General features: G+C 35.0%; 1 protein-coding gene across 2 annotated transcripts; it reads left to right on the top strand.

Annotated features, from left to right (window-relative positions):
• Nucleotides 1-1,037: 1,037 nt before the first annotated feature.
• Nucleotides 1,038-9,733, top strand: LOC135637633 (vanillin synthase-like). 2 transcript variants are annotated; one of them, XM_065150293.1, is made up of 6 exons: nt 1,038-1,391; nt 1,466-1,586; nt 7,089-7,204; nt 8,695-8,908; nt 9,075-9,217; nt 9,374-9,733. In XM_065150293.1, exons 1-2 carry the CDS (start codon nt 1,183-1,185, stop codon nt 1,581-1,583), a joined length of 327 nt encoding a protein of 108 aa, XP_065006365.1. In that variant the 5' UTR covers nt 1,038-1,182; the 3' UTR covers nt 1,584-1,586; nt 7,089-7,204; nt 8,695-8,908; nt 9,075-9,217; nt 9,374-9,733. The 2 variants fall into 2 exon arrangements, with proteins under 2 accessions (XP_065006365.1, XP_065006364.1); XM_065150292.1 differs by lacking the exon at nt 7,089-7,204 and having other exon boundaries at nt 1,040-1,391.
• The last annotated feature ends 540 nt before the right edge of the window (nt 9,734-10,273 follow it).

Raw genomic sequence — 10,273 nt, 5'->3', positions numbered from 1 at the left:
CTCCTTAGCGCAATGTCCGATCTTCTTGGCCTAATATATGAACTCATGACATGAAGCCTTTTACCGACACATATTGTCAGTAGATAAATTATTATAAATTATTATAATATTATTATAAATTTAACTCGATCTAGATAAATTATTATAAAGTATTAATCACGTATTGTTCGACATGTTATTGGTTCATCTAGCGCTTCATCCGACCCTTGGGTACATCGTCTTGCCTAATCGATGTGTTATCTTCCCATAACATCCGATCTCCTTGGCGCAATGTCCGATCTTCTTGGCCTAATATCTGAACTCATGGCATGAAGCCTTTTACCGACATATCGATCGATCATTCGGCTCAACGTCCAATCTTCTGACATGTTCCACTTTGGCCCAATATTGATTCTTCCTACTTTAATCAAATTATCTCTTAATCAAATTGATTCTTCATAATTTCATCAATTGATTTAATCATCAAAATTTGATATTCAACAACTATACCTCTGAATGTATTACAGGTGAAATCATTTCATAAAAAAAAACAACTTATGGCTTTGCACCATTCACATACAAGATAGATAAAAAAAAAATCTAATTTATTGATTCTATCTTTTAATTGATCCATTAAAATATTTTATCTCATTTTTAAGGCCCAAAGGCAAGAACAAAAATAAAAAAATAAAAAATTACAATACAATCAAATCAAATATATAATAGGATAAATAATCCTAATTTGATTTAAAAATTAATAGAATATTTTTAATTAATAAAATTTTATTTTTATTAATATGAATCTTACTAAGATTTATAATTTTTTAATTAATTTTTTCGAAATTAATTAAAATTATTTTATTAATAGACCAACTAAATTGTTCTGGCATCAAATAGATCATGCATGGCACATTAAATTATTGAGGGGAAATTATTTTATTTTCAAAATTTGTAAAGGATGTACATGTAAAATTTCATAATAAGATATCATTGGTCCTGCCTTTATGATCGAGACCCCTCTCTTCCAACAACAGAGCAGGTGTTCTGCTGCTGAGACGTTGGACTGTGCCAAGCAAGAGCCTGGCTCCTCATCAACTTCCCTCAGTGGCCACATCAGCGGAATCCATTTGCCACCTTCTCGACGCTCCTGCACGCAATATAAAACCCACCCTTCATCCTATTCGCCCCCGCTCACCCGCCCAAATGGCGGACCAAATGGCGGCCCATCCCCACCGCCTCGCCACTCCCGCCCCACTCCTCCTCCTCGCCTCGATCGTCACTGCTACATCCTCCTTCGACAAGACGAATCCGATCCGATTCGTTGTCAATCGGGTTGAATATTATGACGCCGCCATCATCGGCACACTCGGCCGAGCCCGACATGCCCTCGACTTCGCCCGCTTCGCCCACAGGTAACGACGATAGCCCCTCCTCGGACTCCTCTCATCGTTGTTGGATGGCTTGTGATATGCTTCTTCTTTCCCAGGTACGGAAAGAGGTATAGTTCTGCGGTGGAGATAGGGCACCGCTTCGGGATCTTCCTCGAGAACTTGAGCTCATTCGCTCCACCAACCGCAAAAGCCTGCCCTAAATACTCGGAATAAACGGTAAGTTCCGAGAGTACCTAATTTACTATAATCTGCTTATATAGACCTTGCTGATGCTATAATATATTTTTCAACCTACAATGTTGTCTTATAGTTTTTAACTCAGCCACTCAATTATGACATCTCGTGAGCATATTCCCTATATAAAATTAAAACTATTTCAATATATTTTTCTTTATGACTAAGGAATACATTAAAGGAGTTAGTTACCGGCTATAAGACACTTAATCTCATAATTCCCTTATTTTGGTATTTTAGGGTTAGAAAGGGTTTTAGAAACTGATGATATTAGCAAAAGCTCTCTTAGAGTGTTTTGTTAAACTATGTATCTCTTGGATGCGTCCTTAAGTGGTGAGTCCTTTGTTTTTAGTTTTGTATCCTTGTTTATTATCCTTGGGATGATGATATTTCTATATCCATTTTTTATTTTAAACTTGGTGGTGTGTTTTCTTTTCGATCTTATTAAAGTTTTATCGTGAGTTCGTTCCTTTTCTACTATTTGTTTTCTTCCAAAATCCATTCTGCATTTTACCACCCACCCCCCCACATATCAGTTTGGTATTAGAGCTAAATGCTATAAATCATAGCAAGACGGAATGAAAAATATATAGTTGATGAAGGTAGTTGTCATGAAGATGCTACTGAGTCATTCAGGTTATAGCTACGAAGATTGCTACGTAGTCTACAAGAAAAAAATAAAATAATTAAAGAATTTCGAAGTAGAAACAACCAGCATGAAAACGATGTCCAAGAGTTTACTTCTGATGATGTTACACCTCCTCTTCTAAGGGAGTCGAGAAGATTTTGAATAAAACATAGAGTCCAAGACGAGCGATAGAACAAATATAACCCAAAATTGGAGATTCCAGAGTTTGAAGGTAAAATCAATGTTGATGACTTTATCGATTGGCTTAATACAGTAAAATTTTTTTTTGATTTTTATGAACTACCAGAACAAAAGAAGGTAAAACTTGTGGTACTCAAACTCAGACAGAATGGATCTTTTTGGTAGGAAAATATAAAGAAACAAAGAGAATATGAGGGGAAGAGTAAAATCGTGATTTGTGAGAAAATGAAATGGGAGCTGAAGAGAAAATAGTTACGTGACAATTATTGACAAAAGATCTTTCTAAAAATCCATGATTTCAAGCAAAAAAAACATAGTGATGGAAGAGAAGATAAAATCGATGATAAACCAAAATACGATGATGATGAGGAAGAGGTTACATATGCTGATCATGGTTTGTCTATTGTATTGCAACGTAACTAACAAATGTCCTATATGGTCGGGAATGAAAGTTAGGTGAGAAAGAACGTGTTTCACACTAAATGCACTTCTCATGGTAAGGTGTGCTTGGTGATCATCGATAGTGGTAGCTTTGAGAATATAGTATCTTTGGAGATGATGCAGAACCTAAAGTTGGACATAATCCCTCATCCATATCCTTACCAATTATGTTGGCTCCAAAAAGGAAATGACATCAAGATAACTAAAATATGTTTAGTTTCGTTTTCTATTGACAAGTATTATAAAGATGAAGTATCGTATGATGTTGCTCCTATAGATACTTGTCATTTGTTGTTAGGAAGACCTTGGCATTATGATGAAGGGTGTTGTATGATAACTACAAAATACTTATTCTTTTAAAGTGAATGAAAAAAGGATTATTTTAGCTCCATTACAACCTTCTGAAATCAGTGCACCAAAGAAGGAAGTTAGCTCTTTTATGTCTTATGGTGAATGCAAGGGTGAATTAGATAGCGGTGGTCACGTTTTGGCTCTAGTAATAATAGAGGAGAATGAACAACATAAGGAGACACCAACAATTATGAAACCAATCCTGGAGGACTTTCAAGATGTTGTATCGGAAGATATTTCACATAGTCTTCCACCTTTGAGAGACATCCAGTATCATGTTGATTTTATTCCAGGGTCTACTCTACCTAATAAAGCTGCATACAAAATGAGTCTCAAGAAGCATGAAAAACTTCAAAGGCAAGTGGATGGGTTGGTGAAAAGGGGACTAATTCAGAAGAGCATGAGTCCTTGTGTAGTTCCAGCCTTGTTGGTACCTATGAAGGATAGTTCTTGAAGAATGTGTGTGGATAGCTGCACCATCAACAAAATCACAGTGGATTATTATTTTTCTATTCTAAGGTTAGATAATTTACTTGATCAATTGTATGATGTTTCTATTTTCTCTAAAATTGATTTGAAAAGTGACTATCACCAAATAAGAATTAGGCCTGGAAATGAGTGAAAAATAACATTCATTTAAAACTAGAGAAGGCTTATTTGAATGGTTGGTTATGTCGTTTAGGCTATCTAATGCTCCTAGCACTTTCATGAGATTTATGAATCATATACTTAAGCCATGCATTGAGACTTTTATTGTGGTTTACTTTGATGATATATTGGTGTACAGCAAGAGTGTAGAGGACCATATGAATCATCTTAAGGAGATCATTTTTCTTTTGAGACAACAGAAGCTTTATGCTAATATGAATAAATATGATTTTTTACTCACAGTGTAGTATTTTTGGGGTATGTTGGTTCAAAAAATGGAATCATGATGGATCAAAGCAAGGTAGAAGCTATTCTCAATTAGCCAACACCTGTTTCATTACATTATGTGAGGAGTTTCCATAACTTAACTTTCTTTTACGGGAGATTTATCAAGAGTTTCGGCTCTATTATTGCTCCAATTACCGAATACCTAAAATGTGATAAATTCAAATGAACTTGTGAGGTTGATGATGCCTTTGAACAATTAAAAAGAAAGGTGACCGAAGCTCCTATCTTAATACTATCTAATTTTGACAATATGTTTGAAGTTGAATGTGATGCATCTAATGTGAGAATTGGTAATGTTTTGAGTCAAGACGGAAAACCTATTGCCTTTTTTAGTGAGAAGCTAAATGATATGAGAAGGAAATATTCTACCTATGACAAGGAGTTTTATATCATTTATCGAGCTTTATCTCATTGGAATCAATATCTTCTTGCTAAGCCATTTGTCCTATATTCTGATTATAAGGTATTAAAGTTCATTAATCACCAACACAAGCTAAACAAGAGGCATACGGGTGGAGTTCTTACAATCTTATATAACTTTACAATCAAGCATAAATTTGGTGTTCAAAATGTAGTTATTGACGTACTGAGCAGAAAACATTCTTTATTATTAGCAATGGAAGTCAAAGTGGTTGGATTTGAGAGATTCAAAGATCTCTATGAGAATGATGTGGATTTTGGCTCAATATGGTAGAATTACAAATCAGCTTCCTTTCAATAATTTTCTATCTTTGAAGGGTTTCTTTTTCGAGCTAATGCCTTGTGTGTTCCATCTTGTTCTTTGAGACAAGTACTTCTAGATAAAGTTCATAGTGGTATTTTATGAGAACATTTCGATAGGGACAAGACTCTAGCTCTTATTCAATCAAATTTTTATTAACCTAAGATGTTCAAAGATGTTGAGAGACATGTAAAACAATGTCGAGTGCATCATTTGGCAAAAATAAGAAGTTGAAATTCTGGTTTGTACACTCATTTGCCAGTGCCAAATGTTCCATGGGAGAAAACGAGTCTTGATTTCGTTTTGAGACTGCCAAGAACTCAAAGAAATAAGGATTCTATCATGGTTATCGTTAACAAATTTTAAAAAATGTCTTACTTTATTCTCCGTAATAAATCAAATAAAACTATGATGTCTGATCAAGATTCAAAATTTATTAGTCATTTTTGGAGAACTCTTTGGAGGAACTTGGATACTTCCTTGAATTTTAGCAGCTCGCATCATCTACAAACCGATGGGCAAACTAAAGTAATGAACAAAAGCTTGGAAAACTTAGAAGCTATGTTGGCAAGAATATTAAGCAATGAGATCTTATTCTTCTACAAATTTAGATTACCTACAATCGTTCCATGCATCATAGCATTGATAAGAGTCCTTTTGAGGTTATTTATGATACTAATCCTACTGGTCCTTTAAACTTAGAAGCTATGTTGGCAAGAATATTAAGCAATGAGATCTTATTCTTCTACAAATTGAGTTTGCCTACAATCGTTTCATGCATCATAGCATTGATAAGAGTCCTTTTGAGGTTATTTATGATACTAATCCTACTGGTCCTTTAAACTTAGAAGTTATGTTGGCAAGAATATTAAGCAATGAGATCTTATTCTTCTACAAATTGAGTTTGGCTACAATCGTTTCATGCATCATAGCATTGATAAGAGTCCTTTTGAGGTTATTTATGATACTAATCCTACTGGTCCTTTAAACTTAGAAGTTATGTTGGCAAGAATATTAAGCAATGAGATCTTATTCTTCTACAAATTGAGTTTGGCTACAATCGTTTCATGCATCATAGCATTGATAAGAGTCCTTTTGAGGTTATTTATGATACTAATCCTACTGGTCCTTTAGATTTAGTCACTTATTCGACAACTAAACAATTTAGTGGAGATGCTGATGAGAGAGTTAAGCAGATAAAGAAGCTACATGAGGGTGTTAAAGTAACTATAAAAAAGCAAAATGAGAGGTACATGTAAGCTGCCAACAAACATAGAAAACATGTGGAGTTTAGTGTAGGTGATTTGGTTTAGATTCATCTAAGGAGGGAGAGGTTTCCACCGGGTAAATTTGAAAATTTGAAACCAAAGGCTGATGGTCCATTCAAGGTGCTTAAGAGAATTGACAAAAATACTTATGAGATCGAGCTACCTGAAGATTATGGAGTGTCCCCAATATTTAATGTGGCTGATTTTAGTACTTTTCATAATCATGTTGATGAAACAAACAAGGACTTGAGGACAAATCTTTTTTTTCTACCAGGGGAGATTAATATAGGGGTGCCTAATTTCTATAATCTGCTCATATGTCCTTGCTGATGCTATGGTATATTTTTCAGCCCACAATATTGCCTCATAGTTTTTAACTCAGAGCACTCAATTATAACAGCTCATGAGCATATTCCCTACACAAAGTTAAAGTTGTTTCAAGATGCTTTTCTTCATGGCTAAGAAACACATTAAAGGAGTTAGTTACCGGTTATAAGACACTTAATCTCGTAATTCCCTATGCATGAAGGGTTGTTTCATTCACTAGTACTTATTTCGGTGTTCTAGGGTTAGAAAAGATTTTAGAAACTAATGATATTGCAGAAACTCTCTTGGAGTGTTATCTTAAACTCTATATCTCTTGGATACGTCCTTGAGTGGTGAGTCTTTTATTTTTAATTTTGTATCCTTGTTTATTATCCTGAGATGGTGATCTTTCTGTATCCCTTTGTGATTTTAAACTTGGTGGTGAGTTTTCTTTTCGATCATATTAAAGTTTTATCGTGAGTTCGTTCCTTTTCTACTATCGGTTTTCTAACAAAATTCATTTTGCATTTTATCATCCCCTCGGTATCAGTTCCTAAATCAACGGTGGATCCTAGCCATCCTATCAATGATCGGACCAATTAATATGTTGTTTGTGCGTCTCTGTGCATCAGGGTTCTCGAACTAGACTTGGGAGGAGTTCCAGGCGGGCCGGTTGGGAGCCGCCCAGAACTGCTCCACCACATACCGAGGGAATCATTGGTTGACTAATGAGATCATCCCCGGGACGGTATTGAAGGCTTCTCTTTTTTTTTTTTTGGCTGAATAAATCATTTGCCTTGTGATCTTGATCGGGTGGTAACAAAGGTGACGATGAGAATTCGTCCTTGATCTTCTTTACGAACTTTCAAGATATTAGATATTGTGATGTAAAGTTACAGATTTGTCCTGGTGCAAAGACCGGAGAGAGGAAGGGATAGTGAGCCCGGTAAAGGATCAAGGTCACTGTGGATCTTGCTGGACCTTTAGGTCACCAACATAAAAACTCAATAATTCTGGTCAATTCACTTGTTATTTCCGACTTCAATCATAAATTATAGTTTGCAGATATGTAGAGCATATTTTTCCAAAGCTGTTATTCCGTTTCAGATCGTAATCAGCAATTCCATTTCTCACTTGCAATTGATGTAGTCAAATTTGTTCTGATATCAACTTGTTCTTATTTGTAAGTGCTGCAGAGCAAATTCTTTATTATGAATGATACTGGCACATACAGACACCATTAGACATTTTCTCAGCTAACTAGATGGCATAGACCAAGAGTCTCAGTGGTATGGGATATAGATTTTAAATTCTAGAGCGAATAACTTGGAGTTCATAAAATGCAAGATTTGTTTCCTCTACTTGCTATGATGTTTATAGCTTTCGTCTGTTATGTCCATTATGCTTCGAAGTTTATGGTTATATGTTTGAACTCAGCAGCAAAACTCGAGCCGAAACTTCTGAACCAGCTGAATTTGTTTTAAATTTTGTTGTTTTATCTATCATCAGATAATAGCCAGAACTAGAGCCAATAAGTACTAATATCACCAAAATTTATTCTTGGAAAGTGGAAACCAAAGGCAAGACAAACTGGATATTTGTTCTATGTTGAGATAGTAAATTTTCATGAACTGTTCACGTTAGTTCTTCTGTTGACAGGTAACGGTTTGCTCATTCTTTACGTTCTTCTTTGATGTTCTTTTGTGTTAGCTTAAATGTTGTCAGGGCGTCGGGCAAAATAGTACAATAGGGGAATAGCAAAGCATTCTTGGTCTGTTTTTAGATATAAGATAGATTAGAGAATTGCCTAGTGTACTCCAACAATCACATATCAAGTTTACTGGACTGCTATCAGGGTTCCATCTTATATGTTCTAAAACAGCACCGGTAATTTCATGACTGCACATGTGGGTTGTGTTGCCCTTCACCAAGTGCCAAAGCTGTGTCCATGCTTATGTGTAATTGTAAACATGTGATTGGCACAGGCATGGTGCTGGTTTCGTGATGTGACAATTGGATGGGCAAGTTATCAGCACAAATTTACCATCATAAAGAAAATAAATCATGCTTTATCTATCTCGGAAAGATGCATCTGTCTTTACTTCATCTAATTCAAATATATATGGATCTCAGTCGCATTCGGAAGTATTCAAATTTCATCTAGTAGTAAAAGGGAACAGTGTTATTTCATCAAAAGCAAAAAAGCAAATGCTAATGATACAAATTATGTTCTGACAGCATGACACGGGCACTGGAGGCAGCATATGCACAGGTTACAGGAAAGAATATTTCTCTATCGGAACAGCAACTAGTGAACTGCGCTTATGCGTTCAACAACTATGGATGTAATGGAGGATTTCCTTCCCAAGCTTAATGCAGGAATTGATACTGAAGAGTCATATCCATATTCTGCAATGAATGGTGTCTGTTGCCGGCTCAGTGAACATCCAAGGTGAGGGATTAGATCCTCACCTTTCCGCTTGTAGACCAGTAGGCGGGCGAGTCTTTTATGATTGTCTTGTCTTCTATACATTTGCATTTTCTTTACAGTTGTTATTTCTGTTCTAACTGAATAGATGTGCATAGCAATAATTATCCTGTTTTAACTAATTTTATAGGGTGCTGAAGATGATGAACTTAGGCATGCAGTTGGTAGGTCTGGTTCGTTCCAGTTAGTGTTGCATTTCAAGTAGTGAAGGGCTTTAGATTCTACAACGGAGGAGTTTTTTATACAAGCGATACGTGCGGCCACACTGAAACGGTAACTTCAACATCATTGTCAGTCTCTGTCTGTAAGCATTCACTGTAGATGCTCGATTGCTATGTTTGTATCAATTTTTCTGATCGAATGGAATGGTTAGATTGAATCAATTACAAGCAGGACTCTCAACTTTCATGAAACCCCATTTGTATGCAGGATGTGACCCATGCAGTTCTGGCTGTTGGTTATGGTGTCGAGGATGGCATACCATATTGGCTGATCAAGAACTCATGGGGCAAGCGATTGGGGTCTTGATGGCTACTTTAAGATGGAGTTGGGAAAGAACATGTGCAGTGAGTATCTTACATATTTAGTACAAGCCTGAACCATAAATATTATTATAATATACGATACACTTATATACTATGACATGCGATATTGCACACGAAAATGATATGGTATGTGAGGTAGGAGTTCCTGCATATGTTATAAATATCTATTACATATACTACGTGACCTACTTTTGCACATTTGAATTTTGATTTATTTTGAAGTAGAATTTATCTCTTTATTATATATTTATTGTGTTACAAGATTATATGTTGTTAAAAAGGTCATTAGAAGATAAGATTAATATGATAAATTTTATGCACATGATTTTAGAATATTATACATGTCACAATATATGCTTAATTAAATAAAACTATAAAAATTTATATTTAATAAGTTATCACTCATCGTAGATCATGTTTTATAAGTAAAAATACTAATAATTCATTCAAGTGATAGGTCGAGAGTTGAGCAGATGTGTATCCCTGCCAACAAAGGTATGACATCTTGTGGATAATTTTAGATAAATGGATGTGTAGTATTGAGTTTTATTTGTTTATTATATATATATATATATATATATATATATATATATATATATATATATATATATATATATATATATATATATATATATATATAACTATCAAAACCACTAATAATAGGCGAAACCATGTCCCTTTGTTCAATAAGTTAACATCTTTTCAAATTAGGCCCACTAGCTTGGATACATGGAAATCTTTAGGAGCAAGATCCTTTTAGATAGTCTACGTGAAAAGGGACTTC

Source organism: Musa acuminata, chromosome BXJ3-5, assembly GCF_036884655.1.
Source record: "Musa acuminata AAA Group cultivar baxijiao chromosome BXJ3-5, Cavendish_Baxijiao_AAA, whole genome shotgun sequence".
Classification (NCBI taxonomy): domain Eukaryota; kingdom Viridiplantae; phylum Streptophyta; class Magnoliopsida; order Zingiberales; family Musaceae; genus Musa; species Musa acuminata.
Note: the sequence above shows the minus strand (reverse complement) of the source record. Positions and strands in the feature narration are given on the sequence as shown.

What these genes read in the sequence shown, in the direction of transcription:
- LOC135637633 (XM_065150293.1), top strand. Translation starts at nt 1,183, where the DNA reads ATGGCGGACCAAATGGCGGCCCATCCCCACCGCCTCGCCACTCCCGCC. An exon ending in TTCGCCCGCTTCGCCCACAG is followed by an intron (nt 1,392 to 1,465) that starts GTAACGACGATA and finishes CTTCTTTCCCAG; the next exon opens with GTACGGAAAGAGGTATAGTT.